Source organism: Xenopus laevis, chromosome 9_10L, assembly GCF_017654675.1.
Source record: "Xenopus laevis strain J_2021 chromosome 9_10L, Xenopus_laevis_v10.1, whole genome shotgun sequence".
In the NCBI taxonomy this organism is placed as follows: Eukaryota; Metazoa; Chordata; class Amphibia; order Anura; family Pipidae; genus Xenopus; species Xenopus laevis.
Genome location: NC_054387.1, coordinates 1,773,803 through 1,801,532, shown reverse-complemented (window position 1 = coordinate 1,801,532; position 27,730 = coordinate 1,773,803). Strand labels below are relative to the sequence as shown.

Below are 27,730 nucleotides of genomic sequence, written 5' to 3'. Positions count from 1 at the left end.
CTGTTCTGAGGTGATTCCTATTGGGAGAAGGAGAGACTGGTCTGAGGTGATTCCTATTGGGAGAAGGAGAGACTGGTCTGAGGTGATTCCTATTGGGAGGAGAGGCTGGTCTGAGGTGATTCCCATTGGGAGAAGGAGAGACTGGTCTGAGGTGATTCCTATTGGGAGAAGGAGAGACTGGTCTGAGGTGATTCCCATTGGGAGGAGAGACTGGTCTGAGGTGATTCCCGCCTGGCATCCCACTCCTGTGAGGGAAAGTAGAGGGGCAAAGCAATGGTGGGGATGGGGAATGAAGGAGAGAGGGAAGGGTCGGTGTGTGAGGGGAACTGAGTGATTGTCACAGGGAGTGGGTGAGAGGTGGAGACATTAGGGTCAATGTGACTGTACAGAGGGGGGAGAGACTCAATACACATTATTATCACTATTATTATTATCATTATTGACACTCTCCTCCCTGACTCCCTCTAATCACTGGCCGATACTATTGAGTATTGCGGGGGGCGCGGCCTGTTCCACTCGGGACTGAGGGGAGGGCGGGACAGTAAGAGCCGCGTTGTGTGTGGGGAGAGAGAGAGAGAAAAGGCGGAGCGGGGGGCGGGGAGAAGCGCGAGCTCCGGGGAAAGAAGGCGGGACATTTGTGTCAGGTGAAAATGCTACTGGGGAAGCGACACATTATCTGCCGCTCACACACTGTCCGACATTAGCGTGAGACTCACGTGACTCTCCTCATCCCAATCACTGGCCTCTGACTGACTCACTCACTGAGAGACACCGAGAGACTGAGAGAGACAGTCACACACGAGTCTCGTGGATAGAGACCCCCCAACTCGCTGTCATTTCCTCTCCACACTGTGGGGCGCCCTCTTCATTCCTGACAACACCCCCATTTTTCCTCCTCCCCCCCTCACCTGTCCTGGACATTTGCTGGGGGTGAGGAGCCAATAGACATTCACAAGCCCCTCATCCCATTTCTCTCCATTTACTTTATTCCTGGAAAAAGAAGAGCAAACGCCCCCACTAAATATTCCCGTTTGCCCTGGTGCCAATTTCCCAGCGGGCACATCCCTATTTTCGCTCCCCACTTTCCCTGTGTCTTTAGGAGCCGCGGGAAGTTCCATCTTTAATCAGCGCCTCATCCGTTTGGGGGGCTCTGCCCCCTTGCCGCCTCCTCTCACAAAATGAAACCGCTGGAAAAATTCTTGAAAAAGCAAAGCTCTCATCTGTCCGGACCCCGACACCTGCACAGGAGGCAGAGCGTCTCCAAAATCCTCCCTTCTTTCCTGAGGGACACTCCCGGGGACTCGTCTGAAGGAGAAAGGTGTGCGGAAGATCCAGCAGGTGGACCACCGACATCCCACGACTGTCTCGACTTACCTGATGGACTTCGTTCCCCTCTTTCTTTTTCTTCAGATGAACTGTCTCCCTCAGAACCCCTCACCCCACCACCAGGGTCTGTAGGCTGGACACTTTCTCCTCCTGGCCCCCTGTTTGCCCCTGATACCCCTGAGGTTCTGCTGGGGAGGGTTCTGGAGCAGCTATTGAGTGCACCGAGGCTAAACGAAGCAGCAGGTAAGGAGGAGGCATTAAATAAGCGCAGTGTTTTGATATGTTTACAACTAACAAGGGTTCTGCAAATACTGCTTGAAACCAAAAGGCAGATCCTAAAGTGATTTTTCGGTACATTCTGCAGGTCCTGCCAAGTGATAGCCATACAGGTTTCCGCATCTCTTTAAGTAATGCACTAGAGTTGTGGACTAGATGTCCTCTCCAAGGAGCACTTTGCGTTTCTGGAGCTGACTAGGCCAGAGATGCTGAATGAGCCATTTTTAAGGACCATTAAGCCAGACACGAGCCTTTCATTATGTATATTCGTATTTTTACCAGTCTCATTGATTCCTTCTTTTGATTGAACAGATATTTTTTTTTAAATTTCTTTTAATAGGTCTATCAGAGGGTTTACCTGTTAGGACCAACATTTGTCTATATGTGTGTCTAATATATATGAGGTCTGGCACCTATTTTTTCAGCACTAACGATTGACACATAAATCATCGGTGACTGTACATAAACAGCTGTAGCAATAACATGGCTGATGACAACAGGACCAGTGAAAGAAACCTTGGGTAATATTCATTGGAGCTCCATGAATGTACACGGCAGAGTTATAGGAGGCCACTTTTAGTATGAGGTACCTGGGGTTAAGCTGTTCCTATAAAAACTCCTTTCAAGCCTGCATTTATTTTTACATTGGTGAGATTGTTCCTCACCTCCCTAGTTATATCGTTTGGTTAGGTTTGAAATGCTGAACTCTGGGGCCCCTTGGACTTTAAAGGTGAGGTATATAATGTAACCGTTGCTGCAATAATGCTAGAGCAACTGTCTGGAGATTCCATAGATTCCGAGGCCACTTGTCTAGGTGTGGTTGAGTTGGTACTGGGCATCACATATCTGGGCTAGGGCTTCTAACCTCCGAACATCAAACTACAATTTGGTCACTAGTCATTGGCACCATTATTATGGAAGTTTTATGACTGATCTGTTTGATCTATACCCTGCTGCCTCCTGATATGGATTCTAGGCATGGTAAACCTAAAGACTTGTTATGTGAGAGCTAATGGGCCTAAAGACCTCTAGAATCTTCTGTGTCATGAATAGTATTTGGTGTATTTCACGACAGAGTAAATGTGGGCATATGCGGCCAATAAAAGCTGCCAACTCAATCCATCTGGCTGTGTGTGGGGCCCACTGCCTGGCCAATTTCTGTCTGAAAATCTTTCAGATGTCATTTGGGCAGTTTTGAAATTCCCATCCAACGAGGACCATATTGGTGTGTTGATCCAACTGGATTGTAGGCACTTCTGTATGATCCCTAGGCCAATGATTGGATCAGCCTGATTTAGCCTAGCATGTGGGCGGCCTTATTGAACCCAGATCCGCTTGTTTGGCTACCTTACCAAATGAGCGGTGGCAGTGTATGGCCAGGATTGGTCTGATTAAGGATGTTCACTTTGGCAATTCTAGATCTAAAGGTGGCCATACACGGAGAGATCCGCTCGGTTTGTGATGTCACCAAACGAGCGGATCTCTCCCCGATATTGCCCACCTCAAGGGCCCAACGATTGGATCCTAACGAATAGTAATGGGCGGTCAGATCGCGGGACCGCATCAACGTATAGATGCGGCCGCGTTCCGATGGGATTTTTCGTCCCATCCGATTGAGATCTCGATCGGGGAAGCCCGTCGGGGGCCCCCATACACGGGCCAATAAGCTGCCGACACGGTCTGTCTGCAGCTTTTATTGGCCTGTGTATGGCCACCTTAATTCGAGAAGAGGCTTACACTATAATAGCTATAGCCAGGTCCGGACTGAGAATTAAAATAGGCCTTGGCATTTCAATTACACAGAGGCCCAATCAGCCCACACAGAGGACCAAACAGCCCCCACCAGCCCACTAAATACTGACTTTCTATGGGACCTCATAGCAGCCCCTTTAGCATTTGCCAGAACCAACAGATTGCCAGTCCAGCCTGGCTATGGCCTGTAGTTATCTATAACTAGATCTGCCATATAAAGAGATGAGGGTAATGGTTATACCTTGTGCCTTAGGGACAGTAATGTTAAGCTGTGCATATCTCTGTAAGAGATAAATGGTGTACCTGTAATTATTTTAAGGTTCACAGATTAGGGCTCACAGCAAGATACATGGTCAGGTCTTAGCACTGCTGGATGTTTTCAGGTTAGTAGTGGATATTAGCCTACTGGGCCCACTAAGTGCATTTATGTCACACAACGTTCAGACTAATTAATGAAACTGGTTTGCTTAGCGATTTTAAAATGAAAATTATGTTGGAGTTTTAAGTCTGAATGTGTAGCTAGGCCGCTCGTCGTAGTCTAACCAAAATAAATGCTCACTGCCAGGTACATTTATAGTAGCCAGCAATTAAAAACTACAGCTTCAGCTGCTGTTGGGTTGCTGGGAGCCACAGTTTAACAGCAAATGGGGTATCAGTTCTGACATCCCTAATATGAGGTTGCTGCACACTTTGTAGGACAGATATGAGTGAACAGGTGATAAAGTTTTTATTAGTAAATCTGCCAAAACATGTCCATTGGATAGCAGAATTGGCCGCCTCGGAGTCACCTAGTTCTCACATTTTTGCCCGGATGAATAACCACCAGGGCACTAAATCCAATAATGCACCTTGCAGGGATGAACGCTCACTTGCCTTTTCTGACTGCTGCGAATGCGACTCTGCAAACTCCATCATGACACTTTCTGTTGCTCTGTCACTGGTTCCCGTCCTTGCTTGATTCTCTGGCTCTTCTTAAGGTGGCCATACACGGGCCGATAAAAGCTGCCGACAGACCGTGTCGGCAGCTTATTGGCCGTGTATGGGGCCCCCCGACGGGCTTCACCGATCGAGATCTGGCCGAAAGTCGGCCAGATCTCGATCAGATGGGACGAAAAATCCCGTCGGATCGTGGCAGCATCTGTTCGTTGATGCGGTCCCGAGATCCGACCCCCGTTTCCCATGCGTTAGGATCCGATTGTTAGGCCCTAGGGCCCACGATCGGATCAGCCTGATATTGCCCACCTCAAGGTGGACATATCTGTGAGAGATCCGCTCGTTTGGCATCGCCAAACGAGCGGATCTCTCAGTGTATGGCCACCTTTAGACTACTCACTATTCTTGGTGACCTCATCAAATAAATGCAACTTTCCTCTATTTGCCCACGTTGGACTGAGCAATATCAGGCCATTTTGGCCCAGAAAAAAGTTAATGCAAACTGTCACGGGCAAAGACCCCATCAATCAGTAGAGGAACCTGCCCTATTGATAGCTGAACCAATTTTTGACCAGATATTGGTCAGACAGGCCCGTCTGCAGTAGGGCCACTTCAATATCAAGGATGTGATTTTTATATTATGGGATTCATAGCAAATCAGTTCAAGTGCCTGATATTTCTGGGATTCCCTCCAAAGCTCTCTAGATATGGTTATTTCTAGGATACAGAGTATGGTACCTCTAAATTCAATTATGCTTGGGATTTAGAGCACGACACCTCTAAGTTTAATTATGGGGTTTAGAGCATGGCACCTCTAGGTATGTTTAGATATGGAATTTAGAGCATGCCATCTTTTTAGAATTCAACTTATAGAATCTCAAAGTTTAATTATTTCTAGGATTTGGCGCATGTCATCTTTAGATTTGATAATTTCTGGGATTCAGAGCATAAAACCTCTAGGTTTAGTTATTTTTAGGATTCAGAGCATAAAACCTCTAAGTATGGTATCCGGTTAGTTTTGGAATTCTGAGCTTGCCAAATTTAGGTATTACTATTTCTTCAACGCATATTTATATCTAGCTGTGGTTATTGATTATTGTTACACATTCATTAAAACCCATGCCATGCTGTGATTATTGCATTATTCTATCATTGTTTGCATATGCTCACAGTGGTTCCAGGGATGGGGCATTGAATATGGATCTGCTTGGGTCTGAACAAGGTGAAAGCTGGGCAAATTATTACAACTCAGTGGAGGTCACCATCTCAACAAGACTCAATATACAGTTTAACTACATTTAATATGCAGTCAGATAAACCCTGCTAATTGGATTTCTCTGTCTTTCTGATGATTTGGAGGTCTGGGATTCATCACTTACTCCTTTAAAGCGGTATTGCTATTGTTCCTGACAAAAAACATCGCTGTTTAACTTCAGACGGAAACAGCGATTCCCTCGGGGCTGCATTTTGCAACCTACTGGGGTAGATGGTTTCCAGTAGAGAGTATAGATTAATAATAGATAATAGTTGACTACTCCATATTCATATCTTTTGCTCATCAAAGTGCAACAGTAATTGCTGAGGCTTCAAGTCTTGACCTCGTAAAGGGCTTTCACAAGAGACAGCAGGCATATTCCAATATAATTATACGTTTAAACGGCTCCATTCTTTCATCTTTTATTATCCCAATGTATTTTTCTAAATGGAGTTATTAAGAGCCTTGCATAAGTGGCAATTGTTTCCCAGACTGGTTAGCCACAACCTTTATGGCCAGTCTTGTTGTAGTCCCTTAACAATAAACAAGAAGGTTAAGGTGGTCATAGACACACGGATAATATCATAAGAAACACATTTTCGTACAATATTCGATGCGCGAAAGTGGGTAGTCTGTCCTATTTTGCAACCAGTAAAAAAACAAAAGTCCAGAGGATGAGTAAAATGTGGTTTTAATGTGCTGCTTATTCTTAAGCCACATAATGAGAAGGCATGGCATCCCGGGAGAGCATTGATGCTAGGAAAGAATGAGGACCAAAGGAAAAGAGTTATTTATACGGTACCACTGAGGTCATAATTATGAAGTAGCCACAGCTCGGAAGAACTGTTGCTGGAAGACAGTCCATTGGGTCATGACACAATCACTGAACAGCAACCTTCTGGGATCTATTATGTTCATGTAATCTTTAGAACTGGCTAAGCTACTGGAGCTGGACACTTTATTGAAGGTAAATGTATGTATGTGAGGAGTAGCGGATCACCTATTCCTGCCACTTCATCTATGACTTCATTACTTTTGAATATGTTGCACTGCATACAAGATAAAGCAACTATCCAGAAGACCGTTCTGGTTATTATTACCATCCCGACTGCACGTACATATATTTATAGCGACCAATGTACGCCCTGTTGTAAATTATATGGATATTATAAGTCACTTTGGAGTTCCATCACCACATAAAAGCACAAGGAACTTTATACAGGTCACGGAACTCCAAAGTGACTTCTAACATCCTCATATTTTACAACAGGGGGTACTTTAATTATATATATATAATAGTCATGTTTCAGTGAGTCATTTGCCAGAATGACATCACTAAGCACTAATTAAAACTGATGACATCGCTAAGCACCATTTATAAGGATATCATTTACAGGTTAGTAGTGCTTAGTGGCATGAACCCCATATTGCTGCTTCTTTGTGAAGTCACAGAAATGCAACACTGGCACTTTAATGCTGATATATACTGCATATGGCAGTTTCACCTGTGATTTGGTGAGCTGAGTCATACAATTGCTGCCATTTTGATAAGGGTGCTCCACATCTCATCTTCAGCTGTACATTGCACATAGATAGGAGAGGACCTCTAATGACAGGTAGTCATTGCGGCTCCCATTAGCAACATAGTGAAATTGCTGTGCCTTTATGTACTTACTTCCCCTCCCCTAGCACTATATAACCCGGCTTTCTATTCATTCCCTGCTAAGGACTTGCGTGCGTAGGCAGCAGTTGTGATTATTCTACCAGACACGCTTGAAGAGAGTGTGGTACTTAACCCCATCACTCCGTCGCATTGCATGCACTGATGCACTCGTATGAACTGCAGGGTGATATCCTAACTACTGAGTATGAGCAGCGATCACATAAAGTCGTTTACTGACTGCTGCTAGGTTGATCTTTCTGCAGAAGGTTGGACAAGCACTTTATTACCAAGACAGACAGACAATATATTTGTATTAATGAAGTCTGCAGAGGGCTAGACAGGCTGTGGCAACTCCGGATTTCTCTGTAATTAAGGGTATAAAGTAGGTCATCTTTCAGCAGAGTTTGACATGTACAGACACAGTCCGTAGATCTGTAGACGATAAAATAGTCGAGGGAGATTGCATTAGTGAGAATTATAGGAACTCATTATTGTTGGATCGAATGCAGAAATGCTACACACGGAATTGGCAGGGATGGATTCTAATGAATCGAGATCGATCTCCCAACAGCACCGTGAAACACAACGATCAATCTAAGGAATCTATTATTACATCTATTTATGAAGCCAAACTTCATTTTCAGATCTTAAATATAGCGCAAGTGAAATCTGGTTGCAAAAGAACATATCCAATCTATAATACAATGTTTGAAGCTTTCGGAAAGATACACAAAGGAGGAAATCACCCGACACTAGTGACCCAAAAGTTGTATTTACATGATATATCCGAGCCGGCCGATATCGGCAGAAGACTTGCATATTGGTCGGCTCGCTGATGCGCCTGGGCAGAGAATTTGGATTGGACGCCTTTCCAGGCACCCGCACATCAGCCGCTCTTAGTACTAAATTGTCAGATACAGGTAGAATTCTATTGTCTCTATATGTATATCTGACCATTCAGCTCTACACGTGTGTATTGAAACAAAATATCTTCCTTGGAAGCATCTTTTTAAGGGAAGATCGTAATTGTTATATTTATGGCCACCTTAAAGGGTAACGGCACACTGCAACCACTTCCAAATGAGCTCCACTATCTCCCTGAATCACTGACCCCCTTAAAGCAACACTCCCCACCAAAAAGCCACCACGCTTGCTGACTATCAGCCCACCAACCATTCATCATAACCCAATATGTCTTTCTGTGCACATTTTCCAACTCGTTAACGTTAATCCCATAAACTGGCACCACTGCTGTAGAGGAAGGCCGCCTTCTTCTTAGATACTTAGATGTGTATGGGCCCTTTAAATGAAACCAGCATAGCTGACTGGGTAAGAAGGGAGCTCTAGAACTGTTTGCGTGGACTTAAATAAACTGTACCAAAGTTGACGAAGTAATGAAGAATTGAGAGAAATTCTTCTCATGGTAAATACCTTCGATTCTGTACAGATAAGTAAGAAGTTCCTTCAAAGTAATTTGTGCCCCAGCACAATTTTTGTGTGATTTTGTTTGCAGCCGTGTAGTTGAATAATCCTGGGTGTGAACAGATGAACGCTGGCCTGATGCTCCAGGTACAATGTGTAAAAAAAAAAAAATGTAAAACAAATGTGCCGCATATGTTTTACCACCAGTCATTTGCTTTATCGCCGGTGGGAAAGCATTTGCGGGGGAGATTAGTTATCCGCAGAGGAGGAGATTTATCGCGGGCAAATAATCTCCTGGTGTGCCATCAGCCTCACTCACCTTTACCTGCCCGGCCTGGCCCCATTGTTGTTATTAGAGGGGGTGAGACGAGCATGAGTATATTAAGGGTGTCATTAGAGTGGCTGGGACGATTTCTCTTGGCTGTATTTCAGCTTTCTGAATCCGAATACTGTAAGAGTAAATATCGGCCAGTGTCGGTGTAGGAAACGAGAGGCAGGCTCAGACAGGCACAGCTTTTATGTGAGATGTTCTCAGATAAAAGGGGCACTTTATGAAGGGAAAAAGAGATAGTGTTGGGTTTTATAACAAAGGTCTCAATGGTTTTTGGGATATTCCAAAAGTTTTTTGTTTTTTGTATCAGTTCTGACAGGCTGATATCTCGCATATAGGCTGCCCTGCTCCTTGTTTCTATGCAATGCAATCCTGGTTTCTATGCAATTGCTCACGTGTCGGAATTCTTTGCACACAAGTATATATACAATAGCATGTACGTCTTCTCTCCGCAGGTGAATTTTGGCTATACCAAAAATACATTTATGTCAATCACAGACGGGGGTATTGGGCATGTGGGTGCCAGAAACTTGATGTGAGCAGTAGCCTATGGTAGCGATGGGCAGTATGCCAGATTTTACCGGACTACTGGACACCTGTTGGGCATCACGGTCAGACTGAAATCCGCTGAATCTGCACCAAGCCGAGGCAATGTATTTGGGTACAGGCACAAGGAGCATTAGTGCAGCAACGGAGGAGCAGATTCCCACTGAGATCTGTCTTTAGCCTGGGCACAGATTTACCCTTGGCTTCCAGACATTGTAGTGTTGGACTCAACAGTGCGGAATGTGTAGGAATCCTGTGTTGTTCTGCAGAGATATGAATTGGGTGCGCCTTTGCTATCGGGACACGCCAAGGCACACACGGCAGCCCGTATGTACATACCTCGTGTTTCGTAACTTCAGGATCAGGGAGTGTGCCGCATTCTTTGTAGGGAAAGGCTCTAAGTATTGTGCCGGAGGGCACGGCGAGGAGGCAGGCATTGGCAGGAACGACTGAGAGAAGCCAGCACTTATACAGTCACAACTCAGGGGCAACACTGTACTAGGGCAGTTGCACTTATTTACCAATCACATGTTTGCTTTCACTTTTTTAGTCATGTAATCACAACAAAATTGCTGTTGGGTTGTTACTGGTAACTGCAATGGTGCACTCTTGCAGCAGAGATGAACAATGTATATGTGACTAATCCCATTCTCTTCTTTCTCTTCTTGTCCCCACCTCCCCATGCTCATACCTTACATTCACTTTCCCTCTCTGCCAGAATTGGCCCTGGACGACTTTATCCTCACGCACACGCTGTTTCTGCCGACAGACCAGCTCCTCCTCCAGTTACAGCAATAATATCCTTTTGAAAAAGCTGATGGCACACAAATGGGCATGGCATAGGTACTGGCTGCTTGATAGTTCACATGAATGAGTTGTTGTGCTTGGCCCAGGCCTCTAGTTTTATTATAAAGCTCAAACCACCACCATTAAATTCTGTAGGTGATAATGGCCAGAGACTGGTCACCCACCATCTTATGGCTCTCAAGCTGTTGCAAAAACAAGACTTCCGCCATTGAATGCAGACCGTTGTAGTTCATCGAGTTGGGCTTATGTAAAAAGATACAGAAACACTTCCAAAAATAAATAATAGTTTGCCTTTCACAGGCCATTTCTCTACACCATATGCTGTCGTGCTTTAACCCATGGTTAACCTTCTTTCTTGTTGAAGTGATGGATTGTGGGACTTCAAGTCCCTCTGCTTTCCTTGGCGGGGGTGCACAGATTCTCTAGAAAGCCAATCATGCTACCTACATGCCACTGGACAGCCATTGACCATCTTGGCGGTTTTCCTTAACAAATAATACTTTCTGCTGCTGCAGCCGATACACTACTCCGACGTGGGAAGGGAGCGACCCTCTCCAGAGGAAACAGGCTGTACTCGCATCTCTTTTACACCTGCTGGATACATACAAGGACGCTCTGCAGGAGCAGGAGAGGACATTCCAGCTAATCAAGGTGACTCCTGGCTCTGCATGGTACATGGGAAGCGCATTGCTCTGCTGGCAAACCAGGGGCATACATCAGCTGGCATGGGGGACATTAATATTTATATCAACGGAAATGGAAATTACTTTATGGTAGTTGTGGCCTAAGCGGAAAGAACAAAAACACAACTCACCACATTCCCGTAACCTGCCATTATTTCAGGACTGGTAACCGGGTGGTGAGCTCAATAGAAATGAAACAATGACACTAATAAAGTATTTATTGTGTAACACATGGCTGCCGCTAGAAGAAAGGGTATTGGTTGGCACAATATACAGTAGATGATGTTATTATCCCCTGATTGTGGATCATAAACATTTGTTTGTTTTTTTTAATTTGCCCTTTAGGATTTCTACGTCTTGGTGATGAGGGATGCCCCGAATTTCCCACAGCTGGAGGGGAGCGTCATCCACTTGCACAGGCTTGTGGAAAGTACCGAGCTCAGGTGACATGTTACATGCATATTATATGCAACACGTGATGAAACAGTGATAACTAAGTCACGTAGGCACATGCTTACCATGGTTTAGTAACTTGTCGCAACTAAGCACACATTGTCTGTCAACTACTAGACTCAAAATACTAAGGGGTAGATTTATCAGAGTGAAGTTAGAGATCACCACAGCCTGCTAGAGTGAAAAACCGTCTCTCTCCGTTCATTTCTATGGGGTTTTTAAAGGTGCATTTATCAAATGGTGAACTTTCACTGTCACCCTTTGATAAATACACCCTTAAAGGGGAAGGAAACCTAGTTGGCGCAAAAACTCTCCCCCCCTCCCGTGTGTTGCCCACCCTCCCTCCTCCCCCCTGCCCTACCCGAGTGAAATTCTGCCTCTCTCCATTCATTTCTATGGGATTTTTAAAGGGGAAGGAAAGGGAAGGAAACCTAGTTGACGCAAAACCCCTCCCCCCCTCACGTGTGTTGCCCATGCTCCCTCCTCCCCCCTGGCCTACCCATCCCGCTGGGCAAATGCCCCTAACTTGTTACTTACCATTCTGTGCAGGTCCAGTCCACGGAGTTCACAGACGACATCTTCTTCCACGCGATCTTCTTCCTGCTTTGACCGGCGCATGCGCAGTAGGAGCATTTTGCCGGTACGATCTACTTCGCATGCGCCAAAAGTACTTTGTGACTTTTGGCGCATGTGCAGTAGATCCGTACCGGCAAAATGGAAGAAGATGTCGTCTCCCTGGACTGGACCTGCGCAGAAGGGTAAGTAACAAGTTAGGGGCATTTGCCCAGCGGGACGGGTAGGCCAGGGGGGAGGAGGGAGGGTGGGCAACACACGGGAGGGGGGGAGGGTTTTTGCGTCAACTAGGTTTCCTTCCCTTTCCTTCCCCTTTAAAAATCCCATAGAAATGAATGGAGAGAGGCAGAATTTCACTCTAGCAGACTGTGGTAATCTCTAACTTCACTCTTTGATAAATCTACCCCTTACTCTGGTTGGCTGATTAAGCTTGGGACTTGGGAAAACAAAACAAAAAATGGATCCTTGCTCACCCATGCTGCTATATACTCATCACCTCCTTCCCTTTTACAGGCTGACAGATGGCAGTGCCACTCAGTGCTCAAAGCAAGTCAAACCTCTGTTCCGCCATTTCCGCAGGATTGACTCCTGCCTGCAGCCACGGGTAGCATTCAGGGGTTCAGACGAGAGTAAGTATGGTCGCTCATATGTCACGCTTCATATATTTTATACATCTATTTCCCAAGCTATTATATAATGCTGAAATGTACCTAGACTTAAACATTCCCTGTGACGCCTGCTTTAGCTATGGGTGATAGAGCTGAGCAAACATTATTTATCTAATTACATTCTCTTCTTTGTGGCAGTTTTTTGCAGGGTCTACATGCCCGATCACTCGTACGTCACAATCAGGAGCCGACTTTCTGCTTCTGTCTCTGATATCCTGAGTTCTGTTTCAGAGAAGCTGCAATATTCGGAAGAACAGGGGCAGAGAGAGGAGCCTCTCATCCTGGTGGCTGTGACTAGCGCTGGAGGCAAGTGAAATAAATTGTGGCCTTAGAGGATGTGGCTCTTTATTGTTAGTATTGAGGAAAGGCGATTTGCTGTGACATATATTACTACATATACTTTCTTTCTTTTCTTTTAGCCATACTGCCTGGGCATATATAGCAAGTCGGGGTTCCACATGCTGATCCTGGATTGATGATCAGCTAAACGGAAGCGAAAAGGAGCCACAGCTCCTATTTACTTCCTGCTGTCCTGATCGTTCTGGGGCGTCAGGCCTAATAAACAGAACAACAGGACAGTGACCATACACGTGAATGTCCGCTCATACTCTTATGCTGGCCATAGACGCAAACATTCAATCGTACGAATTTAGGATTCGTAACATGGAGATCGGTCGTTTGCTCAATCACCCAGGGTAAAAGATCTCTGTCGGCTGCCGATAATATCTCTGCATATATTGCAGATAGGACAATTTTCAGAGGGAGACTGTCACCAGCTTTGTCGGATATAATTTTCATACGATTACTGTCAGGGGCAGAACATTGGGTGATCTGTTCTTTTACTACTTAATTTCATCTGAATGGTTAGTGGCAGGTCGGGAGATTGGGAAGTCCGATCGTCCTATGACCAGCTTTAGAGACCTGTGGAACAGTCCGTGTATGGATGGTAAACACTTAATAAATACGTTCCAGGCCCCCAGGAAATTTGTTCCTAGTACTAAATTGGCACCATAAATAACATTTGAATATACAAAAATATCAGACCTAAAGCCTCCAGAATGAAGAAACTGCCTCTATTATATAAAACAAAGTTTCTGTTCTGTTGGCAAAGGCAAGTGCTGTTCAGTGTATACTTGTACATGTACTTACACGTATATATTTCTACACCTTCTACAAGCAAGTATGCATAAGTAATGAAGGGGCTGTCAGCATGAGAGAACATGAGAGGGGATCTGGGTCTACATGTTGGTGTAACACAAAGCCTGACCGAATGCTGAACAGAAAGAGGAAAGCTGCTTCTTCTTGTCCATGTGATGGAGAGATTGAAAAGAAATACATTTTACACAAATGCTCCCTATGTCTGTATATGTAAGGGAAGGTAATCTGAAAGCTAAGCCTGCTGATTGTTACAGTTTAGAGTCTGCACCTGAATTACTGAGATGTAAACACCAGAGAAAGGGACAGTAAACTTAAAACTTCGATTTTGGAAAAAATGGTAAAAAAATAAACAATGGAAAGTAATTGTAAAAAGTCTTTACTGCTTACAATCTGAGAACAATTGAACTGGAAAAAAAAGTATTTGGAAGGTGGACAACCCCTTTAATTGTGTACTTTTGGGGTTGCTTACTGGCACTGTTTACTAGTTCAAGGGCATTTAGGAGGGAGCTTAAGACTAATATCTGTCCTTCTATATGATGTTAGTGTGCTACCTTTGTCACTGTATAAAGGGATACATTGAAAGATTGTGCTCATTTTAACTGCCCTTCTTTTCCAGACAAGGTCCTGCTGAAGCCAGACGATGGCTGTATCTTTACTACTCTGGGGATTAATAGTCACTTGTTTGCCTGCAATCGGGAGGAGCTGCGCTCTTTGGTGAGAATTTTCACCTTCAGCTGGAAGCTTTATGATTGGTAGTTAAATAATTCCCTACCTCTTAATTAGGGATGTGCTAGATGGAGGATTTTGATTCTGGATTTGACCAATTCCAGACACTTTTTGAAGTATTTTCGATGAGGCCAAATCCTATGGGGCAGATTTTATCAACATTCAAACTTGAGGTTTTAGTGGTGCTGGGCAACCCAAACATGCCGGTGACTCGCTGTGTATCAGTAGGGTACTTTGCACACAGTACTTGTGTTTTTATCTGCACCACTTCTAATGTTCCAGCCTTCCTGCTAAGTTTTTTTATACCTGTAGACCTACAGTGGGATGTCACTGGAGACTTCAGAGCACGGCAGAGCCTTTTGAGTGTTTGGGAACCTTTTCCTCATTTTGACTATGAAGATTTTCATTCATCCAGGTCATAGTATATCTAGTATAGGTCAATCTAAAAACAACTGGACTTGCTGAGTTTTCCTCATTTTGAATTTGCACTGGTTGATGAGAAAGCATGACTTGTGGCTTTCAGTAAAAGTGTAAATGCTGGTTAAATTGCCAGGCAGTCTAAAATGTATTATCTTTTGCCTCAGGATGTATTGCTGTACTTTGTTACATAAATATAATATAAATGATATGAATTTACCAGGTTCCTCTCCCAGAGGAGGTTCAGCTGCCTCCCGAAGACTCCCATATTCACAGGATCGAGGCTGAAGATTTGGCCAATCAACTGAGCACTTTCCACTGGGAACTTTTCAGCTGTGTGCATGAGGTGAGTGTCTAAAGAACAAACCTTGTTTATAAACATACAAAATAGTCTTGTTGTTTTTAACAGTGCACAGATGAAATTGTTATATATATATATATATATATATATATATATATATATATATATATATATATATATATATATATATATACACATTACCTCAGATTGAGATATTCCTCCTATTCTATACATGCATAAGAGTCATTATATAGATATTTATACGCAGTTGCCATATGAGTTCATATTTCTAGGAGTATTCCAGTCTCAGTAAATTGTACAACTGCCCCACCCTGTTAACAACATGGTAGTTGCATGGCCAAAAGTATCACTTATGTAACATAATCTCCCGTTAATGAGCCCTCGGCTGCCTCAAAACTTGTAAATCCATCAACGCAAAACAAGAGACAATTACTTCTTTCAACACTTTCCTTTTTTTTCTCTCCTTAGTTCTGTTCCCTAGTCATCTGCAGTTGGTCGTCTTCTCTTTCAGCAGTTGTCAGGTCATCTGAACCAAAATGCCTAGTAACCCGTAGCAACCAGTCAGATGCATGCTTGCAAATAGCTGACCAGTAAATGCTGACTGCTGATTGGTTGGTATAGGTTACATGGCCTTAAAAAAAAACCTTTATTACTTTATTCCAATGTTGTAGCAGTAGAACTGGCACCATATACCTGAATATTAATAATGAATATGACCATCCATGTTTAATATATACTCAGGAATGGTGGATTTTTTAACAGTAACATTCTATGCCCAGAAATGATGCAGTTGTGGTCACACAATTTGTTACACCTACATGTATTTGTTTTATTTACGTCTGTGTTTTAGCTTATACCACCGGGTGCACCGTAGCTAATACACCAGGCATAATTTGCTTCTACTGCAGCCAATTAGGAATCTCTTCAGATGGTCTAATGTACTTAGATTAATGAAAGCTGACTTGGCTGCTATGGGATAGGAAATCAATCTATTACTCCAGCCAGATAAAATGATACTGTGGTCAGCTGCACATATATATATATATATATATATATATATATATATATATATATATATATATATATATATATATATATATATATATATACATTTTTTTTTAGAAATGTTTACATATATTTGTGAGAATGCCTCAATGTTACATTTTTGCAATTTGAAGGTTTACCAGCTGAGGATCACTGTATCCTATTCTCTCCGCTGCAGGAAATACTTGATACTGTTGTCACATTTGCATTTAAATGTCTTATTGATTCCTTATTGCATGCACTCTTTCTCCTGGAATGTCCCTACTTGTACACTGTGCAGTCTTAGAAAGGATCTCCGAGTCAATAGCTGCCGTATTAACATCTCCCATCCAGGGGCGTCACTACAGAAGAAGCAGACCCTGCAGTTCCAGGGGCAAATAATGAGCAATTTCAATATCTATTGGTAGAACAGGAGAACCTCTGGATATGTTTGGAGCCCTAAAATTAATTTACTCCATTGCTCCCATCTCTTAGCATTGCTCTCACTGGCTTTAGAGCCTACAAAAGAGTGCTGCGTTCTCCAGTTTCTATAGTTACCCAAATATTTTTCTCCGTTTCCTTCTGTACCCTGTATTAACGTTGCTCTCATGTCAGTCTCATTAAAAATAGCTGCTCCTCCTCTGTTCTCTGTAACTCTGTGCAATATGGCATAGAAATCAACCTGCTTAGGATGAGAGGGACTAAAAGGAGCCAAATGCAATTCTTGGAACTATGTCTGATTGACCAATGTTTTTCTGTAAGTGTAACCTTTTCAGGAGATAATATAGGTCTGACCAAAGGCTGCAACTCCCAGGTAGGCTTCATCTGAAAAAATCCAACACTCACTAGACACATGGTTAGGTGCAAAATATAACCACCCCAATCTTCCAGTTCAATTTGTCAACACCAAAACCTTACTCGTTTGCCAAAATGAAATTGCTGGGGATGAACAGATTTTATTAGACGTTATTTAGCCCCTTCAACTGTTCAGCCTGTTTTTGTTGTGGGGGTAAGGGGTTATATAGGAAATGTTCTGGATTATAGACAGGGGCAGTAATAACAGATAAAGGAGGCAATGTTTGATTTGACAATCCTCAGATTAAAGTTGAGCGGATGTAGTATCGGGTATAAAATCAGTCCTATTGCCAGAATTGATCAAGATAAATCAGTACTTAGTCCTTCTTAGGTCCCTAAACAGTAAGTAATTCAAAATCCCTTTTGTTTTTCAAAATGTGGTCAGATATGAGCCTTCTAGAGCAATATATATAATGCAATGACACAATATGTGTATATTTAATAGTTGCACTCTTGTAACAACAACTCTTATTTTCCCAGGGAAACGGAACCTTACGGACTTCATTTTCATAAAAATACTTATTAAACCCCATGGCAGCTGTTGCCTTTTTCCTGCACAAGCTGCTCCCCTGCTGTATCCGTGATCCATGCCGAGAAATGGGCGTCACTTCTCCCTCGCCTGCTGCCTGTTCCCTGGCACCGGCCCCGGTACAACAGAGGAGACGCCGCTTGTACTGGAAATTAGAGCAGCTGCTTATGTACGACAACTGCCTGTGCATTTCAGAGTCACAATCGTTATGCATTTCTCTCAAAAATCAAATGTTATTTGGTGTTAATGCAGACTCAGATTGCAAAGAACCAATCTTTCTATTGCAAAAATAATGGTACATGAGTTTCTGTTTTCACTGCTGTTTACTCTTAGCAAATGCTCATTAGATTCTAAATTGTCTCCTGCTAACAATGCAGCGATGCACTCACCACTTTTAGCATTAAAGGAGGCCATAGACCTTACAATGTTTCCAGGAAAGATCGTTCGTTTCAATACACACGTGTAGAGCTGAATGGTCAGATATAGAAACAATACAACTCTACCTGTATCTGATCATTCAGCACTAACAATGGCCGATGTTCAGGTGCCCAATTGACGCACCGACCGATATCCAAGTCTTCTTCATAAGAAAACTTGTTTCGTATAATATTATCGGTGCGTCTATGGTCTCCTTTAACTACAAAGCGATTCATGTCCTTGTCCATAAACTAATGATGAGCGAGGTTGCTAGTGTAGGAAGCTCTGGTTACAATATAGGGCTTTTTTTGGGGGGATTTTTGCCATTGCTTAGGCATTACAGGACATGAAAAGGTGAAATCTCCAGGAGTGCCAAAGTTCATTGGTATCACGCATAGGGTTGCACCTTTTCTGGAAAAAAATACCGGCCTTCCTATTTAATTAGCTTTTTTTCCTTTTAATAACATTGGGATCAACCATCATTTTACCGGCCAGACCGGTAAAATACCGGCCAGGTGGCAAACCTAATCGCACACCTTTCCATTATATATTCGACGAGCCTTGTTACAATGTTACACCCGTGTCTGTCAATTTTATTTACAGTTTACTATTTGTAACTGTGCGACATTTGTCTCCACAGCTGGAATTTATAGACTACGTGTTTCACCCAGAACGTGGGCGCAGGGAGACGGCCAATCTGGAGCTTCTGTTGCAGCGATGCAGTGAGGTGCAGCACTGGGTCAGTACACAGACTCTGCTCTGCGAGGGGCCAGCGCGCCGCACACAACTGCTCAAGAAATTCATCAAAACGGCCGCCATGTGAGTGCTGTATTGTACCTTTAATTCCTGTTTAGTATTGCTTGCTGGGTAGTTTCTGAATGCTCAAAGTGATTTCCCGGGCCTGATCTGAGCTGGCAACCTCGACTGAGTATGTAAGCATCCTGCAACTGCATTTATAATTGTAACTAAAGTTCCAATATTTCTTTTACTGTTTCCAGCTGCAAACAAAACCAGGACCTGTTGTCCTTCTTTGCAATAGTGATGGGCCTGGATAACGGAGCTGTGAGCCGTCTACGGGGGACTTGGGAAGTAAGTGCATGTATGGAAACAGGGATCTACATAATTGGCTTGTGATTCACAGCTTGTATTGCTATATATTTGCTTTGTTGCCTTCTAGGGTACTATAGGCAGGGCGTGAAGTAGTCGCTGTCAGGTATTAAGCAAAGTACTCATTACAGTTTGTGTTTGAATTCACTCTGCAGCATGCAGTATCCAGGGAGTCCCCAATAGTTTATATGAGCCAATTGCACTCACAGATCACCCTGCTAATTCCATGTTCATTCTCCAGAAGACAATATTTCACCTGATATGCACTGAGCTTGGAGTTTTTCATGACCCAAAATCTCTAATTGTTTCTTATACATGAACACAGAATGTGGTGCCGTTATGTCCTCGCGCATCTGCTCATGGCCTTATTTCACCTTGCAGATTCATTTTCTCTTTTGCTTCTTTCATGATATTGTCTGTCTTTTAGGGTAAGATCACACTTGGAGATTCCGGGGACAAATCGCCTCTTCTTTGGGGCCACTAATCTCCCCGAACTGCTTCCCTCTGTCTTCCGCCTGCTAGAATGTAAAATCGCCTGCGGCATGGCACTTGCTGTTCTTCTTTTTCCGATGTCGCCCAAAGTTGCCTCATGAGGAAACTTCGGGCGACTTCAGAAAACGAAGTGACGCGAGTGCCATGCAGTTCGGGGAGATAAGTCGCCCCCAAAGAAGAGGCGATTTGTCGCAGGGTGACTAAATCTCCCAGGGTGACCTTACCCATAGAGTAAGAGTAATGCTTTTCTTATCTGATTTTTTGTATTTTGCATTGTGTGGTGTATATCATTTATCTACATGGTGGCAATAAAGTGCTTTGACTTTATCCAGTGAAAATATCTAATTGAGGTCTTCTCTTTTTTTTCTACCCCTTAGAAATTGCCAGGAAAATTTAAGAACTTGTTTCGAAAGTTTGAGAATTTAACGGTAAGAAGGGGGAATGGGGCATCCATTGGAGTAGGAATTGTGTGAGGGAGGTTGTATTATAAGAGGGTGAAGCCATAAAGATGATTTGATTCTCCATCAGGTCTTAATGAAAGAGTTAATATTGTGTGTGTGACTCCTTTAAGGCTTTGTTGTAAGACATGCAGGCATAACAGAATGTTTTCAGGTAACAATATAGTACTGGCCTGAAGGAGGGGAGTGCAAAAGATAAAATGGAGATATAAGGTTGTTCTGAGGGTCTCCATATAAGGTATAGGATCCCTTATCCGGAAACCCGATATCCAGAAAGCTCTGAATTACGGAAGGGCCATAGACTCCATTTCATTCAAATAATCCAGATTTTTAAAAATGATTTCCTTTTTCTCTGTAATAATAAAACAGTAGCTTGTACTTGATCCCAACTAAGATACAATTAATCCTTATTGGAAGCAAAACTAGCCTATTGGGTTTATTTAATATTTAAATGAATTTCTAGTAGACTTAAGGCATGAAGACCCAAATTACGGAAAGATCCGTTATCCGGAAAACCCCAGGTCCCCAGCATTCTGGATAACAGGCCCCATACCTGTATAGAGAATGTAACGGTGCATCTGGGAAGTCATTTCTAATGTTGATTGTGTCTCATAATTATAAAATTCTCATTAACCCTAGGATCCATGCAGGAACCACAAATCCTACCGTGAGATGGTGTCTCGCATGCGCCCTCCTGTAATTCCATTTATACCCCTCATTCTGAAAGGTGAGAAGTCATTACTGAACCCACTGCTTCTTCCTTGGGTCTTGCCTTCATTTCACTCTCCAGCACCCATTCCTCTGACTCCCCGATCATGCGTCAGCACAACATGCCACTGGGAGAAACAAGCTTAGCAATTTATACAGCAGAACATCGTGGTAGTGAACGGTCAGACGCAGGTTCAAAAACAGTGTTCAAAATAAAGCACCTTAACTTTTGCAGTAACGACCTGCGTCTGACCGTTCATTACCACGTTTTGTTCTGCTGATTATTGGCTGTGGAGAAAGAGTAGTCAGCACATCGATTCTCGATACTTTTTGGGGATGGTGCACGTTCTGCAATGGCCACTTCCCATTGACAAACAGTGTAATGCAAAATTGAACAGTACCATGGACTCTTGAAGTATTTAAAAAGCCTTTATTTTTGCTTTTGTGGGCATCACCGCATCGTTTCAGGCCATGCGGCCTTTTATCAAGCTTTTATCAAGCTTGGCCTGAAACGTTGCGGTGATGCCCACAAAAGCAAAAATAAAGGCTTTTTAAATACTTCAAGAGTCGATGGTGCTATTCAATTTTGCATCACTGCTGATTATTGGCTTCATTGGGCGGAAGCGGTGGTTTATACTTCAAACAAACTGAATATACACTTTCTATCGGTATAAATGTACCAATTTATACATTGGGGTAAATGAGGGGAACAGAACTTTTCACTGGCAGTAAATAGAAATTAGTGCTAAGAGATCAAAATAGTAAACTCATGGATATAGGAATGGAATCTTAAGATATTCTATTATTTCTTCAATTTTCTCCCGTCAGATCTGACTTTTTTACATGAGGGCAGCAAAACCTTCATCGATGGCCTTGTGAATGTAGAGAAAATGGTGAGTTGTCTGACTGTATAGAATGCTGTTACTCTGCACACAACACACAATTCTGCAGCATGAGAATAATTTCAGTCCTGATATACTGGGGGTGGTGGTTATTGATACCTTTGTTATTTTATCTCGTTGCAGCACGCCATTGCTGAAAAAGTGAGGACTGTGCGAAAATACCGGAGCAATCAGCTGCGTAAGTTCTATAGACACAATAGATATGGAACAGTAATGCCGGATAACCCCACTAATTCTACAGAACACCCTTCAGGGAATGGGGATATTATGGGAGAATTGTATCCCTTTAAGACTAGGCCTGAATACTAAATGGTCTTTGTCCTCTGATCTGAGATGATCCTTGGAATTGATTGGGAAAGCTGATCCTCTCTCTCTAGTCACTGATACTGATAGTGATCCTGTTAAATGGCACAATCCTCTGTGAGCTTTATCTGCATCTACATTAAGTGCTTGGATTCATGTTTGCCCTGCAGGCCTTACAGGATAAACAATAAACACTGCAGCACAGTTTTGTGTGTGACCCTCTGGCGATCGTGAGGACTATTGACTTTAACTCTTTGAGTGCTGCGTTTGGCTCATTTGATCTATGCCGCTCGCTACCATGTGATCAAAATCAAATAGATCAAAGGGATGATTGGTAACGCAGAATCGACAGTGTCACCAATATGGGGGCAGATTTACTAAAGGGCGGAAGTGGCTAACGCTAGTGACTTTTCACCAGAAATCACATCTGCAGGGACATCACCAATTCACTAACAGGCGCAGGCGTCGATTCGCTAGCGAAAGAGACAGTTGCTATCATTCATTCACACTCTATTGTCGCTAGGCACAAACGAACGCTAGCGCATCTTCACTAGTGAGTGACCACCCGACTAATAATAGTATTACTTGCACATCTTCACTATGAAATACTCGCACTGCTGTAGTAACGCTAGCAATAAGTTACCAGTGTTCAGCTCCGGGGCACAACTTTGCATATTACTGATTTAGAATAATGGTAGCGAATTTGCTCCTGGTGATGTGTGCGAAGCGCTCGCTGGCTCTCTGCTGAATCTGTCCCTCTTTAATACAAGAGCTGTAGATTGGGTGTGAGTGTAGCTGCTTCTGCATCTATGGAGATCTCTTACTGAGAGCAGTGTTGTTTAATACTAGTATCCTTCTTTATGTATGCACCTGAGAGGCCAGCCGCAGTGTGTAACATATACACTATATACACTATACACTAACATACACAATATACACTATACACACTATACACTAACATATACACTAACTGCCTGCTCTGCTTACTTTCTCATTCCTCCCCTTCTGTGTGCAGGGCTGGATACAGATGTGTCCCCGACTCTTCTGCAGAATAAAGCCTACGTGCGCCAGTTCCAAGTCATCGACAACCAGAACCTGCTGTTTGAGCTCTCCTACAAACTTGAGCCCAATACCCAGTGATGGGAATGAAGGCGATGGGCAGACAGAGCAAGGCCTCAGTGCAGAGCAGTGTGGAGGGAACAGTGTTCTGCATTCAGAACTGATCAGAGCTGGACCTGTGCTGTGTGTGTTCAGGGTTGTACAGTAAGAACATCATCCTATGTGTGCCCCCCCCAAACCCATCTCCTGACTGCCTGACCATTGTGTCTACCTCTTTAGGGGAGATAATCTGAAAAACTAAAGCTGCCACCTTAAAGGAGAAGCAAATGCAGCAAAAGATTTCTTCCCCCACAAATAGTTCTGCTCCCTTCAGTCCACAATAATCGTTTCCCCAACCTGTTTGATGCTTCTGTGGGTGCCTTTGTGTTTGCACCCACCATATTGGAAGTCTAAGTCATACTTCCTCTGCTTTGGAAGCTCAGTGATGAACTCGGCAGCAGAGCAAGCAATCAGTTTGGTGCAACTGCACATGCTCCAAGCCAAGGGGAAACACCGTTGGACATCATCCTTGTCAAAGGAAACGCTCCACTTAAAATAGCTTCTACGTTTTCCAGCACCATTTGAAGAGGTGCAATTTAGGTATATTTATATAGCATTTAAGGGGCGCTTTTTTGGCAGTATTACTTGTATATTATGGTTGCTTCTCCTTTTTCTCAATTATATGCCGGACATCCATCTCCCAGGATCCTCTGCCAGTCCCCAGCTGGTTGGGTGCTACATTACACTGGAAACTGCTACTGCCTGTGTTTGACTTTTGCCATTAAGTGATTTACAGGTAAACTATCCTTGCACTATAGAGACATTATGATACGTTGCAGAGCATTCTGGGAGGAGAAACAGGTTGCAGATGTCTGGATTTTGGAAAAAAATAACAGTAATGGTAGTTACGGGGTAAAAGAGAAGGGAAAGCCGAATGACTTAAGTGCATTGGGGTATTTTATTATATTAGACGTACAGCCTGGTCTGTATTATTTTCTTAATTGGGGAAATAAGATAGGGCAATAAGGAAATATATCCCCTCCTTTTACAACGGGTCATTGACTACAAACATATACAATATATATATATATATATAGAAGTATATACAGAGAGAGAGAGAAACTGCTGCAGGAGACGCATCATTAGCACTATTCAGAGCTAATCCCTAATCTACACATATATATATATACACGTATGTCGAGACATCTATTTATACCCAGAGGCTTGCGCTTGTTTGTGTGAATGGATCTGTACTCCCAGTTAGGGTTCCAGTCAGTCGATTTCACAACATTCATTTTATTCTTATCTTGTTATGAATAAAGTGCCACAGCGGAGATGTACAGCGGGGACCTGTTATACAGGAAGATGCACGACCTTAAAGGGGTAACCGGATTATTTTATGTTCTAATCTACACATGACATAGTCGTGCATCTGTGTATTCTCACATTCATAGACATGAATTCTACAGTGCCAAAATGCTACGAAAGAAGCACCTTACTCCATAGGGACACTCCAGGCTACATTGAGGCTGATGGGTAACGGGATTCACATTAAACAAGGGGAGCAGCGGATGCTGAGAATGCCCGAGACTGCTTGTCCTTGTCTATAGAACTGACATTTCTGCACACGTATCAACAGGGTCAATGTGTGTGGAGATATATGTTGCTATAGATACACATACAACACGCGATGGCCGAAATCTCTAAAAACGGAACAAATGTAAATAAGCCTCGGTTCTTTAGCAGAGCTTTTGTACTGACAGGGGCCGTTGAAATGTTTTTTTATATCTGTATATTTTCATTTTTGTTCTAATTTGTTTTGTAATGGCAGAAGGTGGAACTTCAGCACTTATAACAGGCAGACAGGCCTGGGGACAAACACTGGAGAGGCAATAAATGAAAACACTCAGCGTTTAAAATACATTTGTCTGCTTATTGCGTTACTTGCTTATCGCTCCTCGCGGCTTGCGGCTCACATCGGAAACACCTGTAACTGCAAGGTAAGTTACCTTTACTGGCCTATAGAGTGTAGCAGCTTGTGTGTGTCGTTTCAGTAGAAAATAGAAAAAATATATATATATTATGGGATGCTCGTCTGGCCTGTCCCAAAGGGCCCATGATTTCTGGGGTAAAGTCCGCAGTTCCAAAAGGCATAGACATCAAAAAACAAGAAAAGTTATCCCAAAACTCAACATTATATAAAAATATACTCTTTATTCAAAAATCATGTTAAAACATTGGGCATACAGACCACATGGTATTCCGCCTTACGCGTTTCATACCCCCTGGTAATGACAGTGTTGTAGCATTGCACCCCTGAAAGGGTTATGTGAAGCGTCGCCATTAAATTTAGGCTTTATTTATTACAGGTATGGGACCTGTTATCCAGAATGCTTGCGACCTGGGGCTTTCCGGATAACGGATCTTTCCATAATTTGGATCTTCATACCTTAAGTCTACTAGAAAATCATATAAACATGAAATAAACCCAATAGGCCGGTTTTGCCTCCAATAAGGATTAATTATATCTTAGTTGGGATCAAGTACAAGCGACTGTTTTATTATTACACAGAAGAGTAACCCCCAAACCCAAAGTACAGGTATAGGATCCGTTATCTGGAAAGCCATAAACCAGAAAGCTCCAAATTACAGGAAGGCCGTCTCCCATAGACTCCATTTTATCCAAATATTTAAAACTGATTTCCTTTTTCTGTGTAATAATAAAACAGTCGCTTGTACTTGATCCCAACTAAGATATCATTAATCCTTATTGGAGGCAATCCTATTGGGTTTAATTAACCTTTAAATGAATTTAAGGTATGGCCTGGATGGAGCCCTAAGCAACTTTTAGTAGCTCTAACATTCCTATGGGTTTATGTTAAAAGAAAAGTGCAGGTCTAGTTGCCTATAGCAACCAATTAACAGGTAGCATTTCCTGGTCACCTGTTTAAAAACAAACATGGTATTGGTTGCTATGGGTTGGGCCCACTTTGGGGCAGATATACTTATGGTCGAATATCGAGGGTTAATTAACCCTCGATATTCGACTGTCGAAGTAAAAACCTTCTACTTCGAATGTTGAAGGGTTTACCACAATTCGTTTGATCGAACGATTAAATCCTTCGAATCGTTCGATTTGAAGGATTTTAATCCATCGATCGAACGATTTTTCTTCAACCTAAAAATTGTTCCAAAGCCTATGGGGACCTTCCCCATAGGCTAACATTGACTTCAGTAGGTTTTAGGTGGCGAACTAGGGGGGTCGAAGTTTTTTTTTAAAGAGACAGTACTTAGAGTATTGAATGGTCGAATATTCGAACGATTTTTAGTTCGAATCGTTTGATTCGAAGTTGTAGTCGAAGGTCGAAGTAGCCCATTCGATGGTTGAAGTAGCCAAAAAAAAACATTCGAAATTGGAAGTTTTTTTTTATTCTATTCCTTCACTCGAGCTAAGTAAATGGGCCCCTTTGTGTCTGTATATAGGGGCAAATAATAACTGCCTGCCACTGGCTTTACCCCACAGGGTCCCCTACTCATTACAGAGCCCCAAATAATCCCTTCCCTTATATAGACTGGCCAATAGGAAATGCTGCTTCCTCACAGCAGGGATGCTTAACCCCTTCACATCCCCTACACTATATAAGGAGGGAATCACTACCCAGGCATGGAGCTGGGAGGAAGAATGTGACTAAATGACTAAAACCCACATCACCAAGAGGAACTGAGTAGACGGGATTATTAATACGATGAGACTGTTAGTGATAACCCAGACTCACTCCTGAATGGAAACTGGGTGCTCCCTTATATAGGGGGGTAGGAGAGCATCCATTATTGTGCCTGGAGATGCTGGAGACTGGACTGGGGACTCCCCCTCCCCTAAACAAGAGCAGTCAGAAGCCAATCTGGGAGGAAGAGTGAGTGTGACATCTAGTGGTCAGGTTGTGTTACTACAAGGGAAGGGATAAAATCAGGGTGCAATATAAATGTACATGAGCCTGTAAAGGGCCTTTTACCCATAATACAGTGCTCCCCCCCCCCCCATAGTGTAATTACATCAGTGCTCTGAGCGTTAAAGTGCTTTAAAACAGATGCAATAGTCTGGGGGAGATGTTCTATTATACAGAGCATTAGGTGAAACCATTCAAGACAAAATTAGTAAATGTATGTATGTATGTATGTATGTATGTATATTTTTATTTGTAAAGCGCTCCTTGAGGACAAAGCACTGTACAACAAAACAATAAATTAGTAGTAACAAACAAGGGGTCATTGGAATAAAAAGTAACAATAAATGCATTATTAGAAATACAATTCACAAAAATATAAAATATAATTACAATACAGATTAAGTGCTCAGTGTCAAGGAAACAAAAGGCTAGAGGACCCTACCCCGTAGAGCTTACAGTCTAAATGGGAGGGTAACATACAGACACAATTCAGAGGGGTATTAAGGTGCTGTGGGTTACAGTTTGTTACACTGATATATAAGTGCCAGTTCAGCTGTTATCCAGGTGCTCCCAGAGGGAG

The 27,730-nt window shown here is 42.9% G+C and overlaps 1 protein-coding gene across 1 annotated transcript; it reads left to right on the top strand.

The window, feature by feature from the left end:
- Positions 1-603: 603 nt before the first annotated feature.
- rapgefl1.L (Rap guanine nucleotide exchange factor like 1 L homeolog) lies at positions 604-25,124 on the top strand. The gene is made up of 15 exons (XM_018234701.2): positions 604-1,569; positions 10,223-10,301; positions 10,812-10,962; positions 11,340-11,437; positions 12,534-12,649; positions 12,827-12,994; positions 14,463-14,560; positions 15,213-15,335; positions 18,776-18,954; positions 19,134-19,224; positions 20,112-20,162; positions 20,832-20,919; positions 21,729-21,793; positions 21,926-21,980; positions 23,121-25,124. Exons 1-15 carry the CDS (start codon positions 1,179-1,181, stop codon positions 23,243-23,245), a joined length of 1,878 nt encoding a protein of 625 aa, XP_018090190.1. The 5' UTR covers positions 604-1,178; the 3' UTR covers positions 23,246-25,124.
- The last annotated feature ends 2,606 nt before the right edge of the window (positions 25,125-27,730 follow it).

Excerpts from the sequence above, each read along its gene's own strand:
- rapgefl1.L (XM_018234701.2), top strand. The coding sequence starts at position 1,179 with ATGAAACCGCTGGAAAAATTCTTGAAAAAGCAAAGCTCTCATCTGTCC. Across the intron at positions 14,561-15,212 it reads GGGAGGAGCTGCGCTCTTTG|GTTCCTCTCCCAGAGGAGGT; the intron begins GTGAGAATTTTC and ends TGAATTTACCAG. Across the intron at positions 21,981-23,120 it reads ATACCGGAGCAATCAGCTGC|GGCTGGATACAGATGTGTCC; the intron begins GTAAGTTCTATA and ends TTCTGTGTGCAG.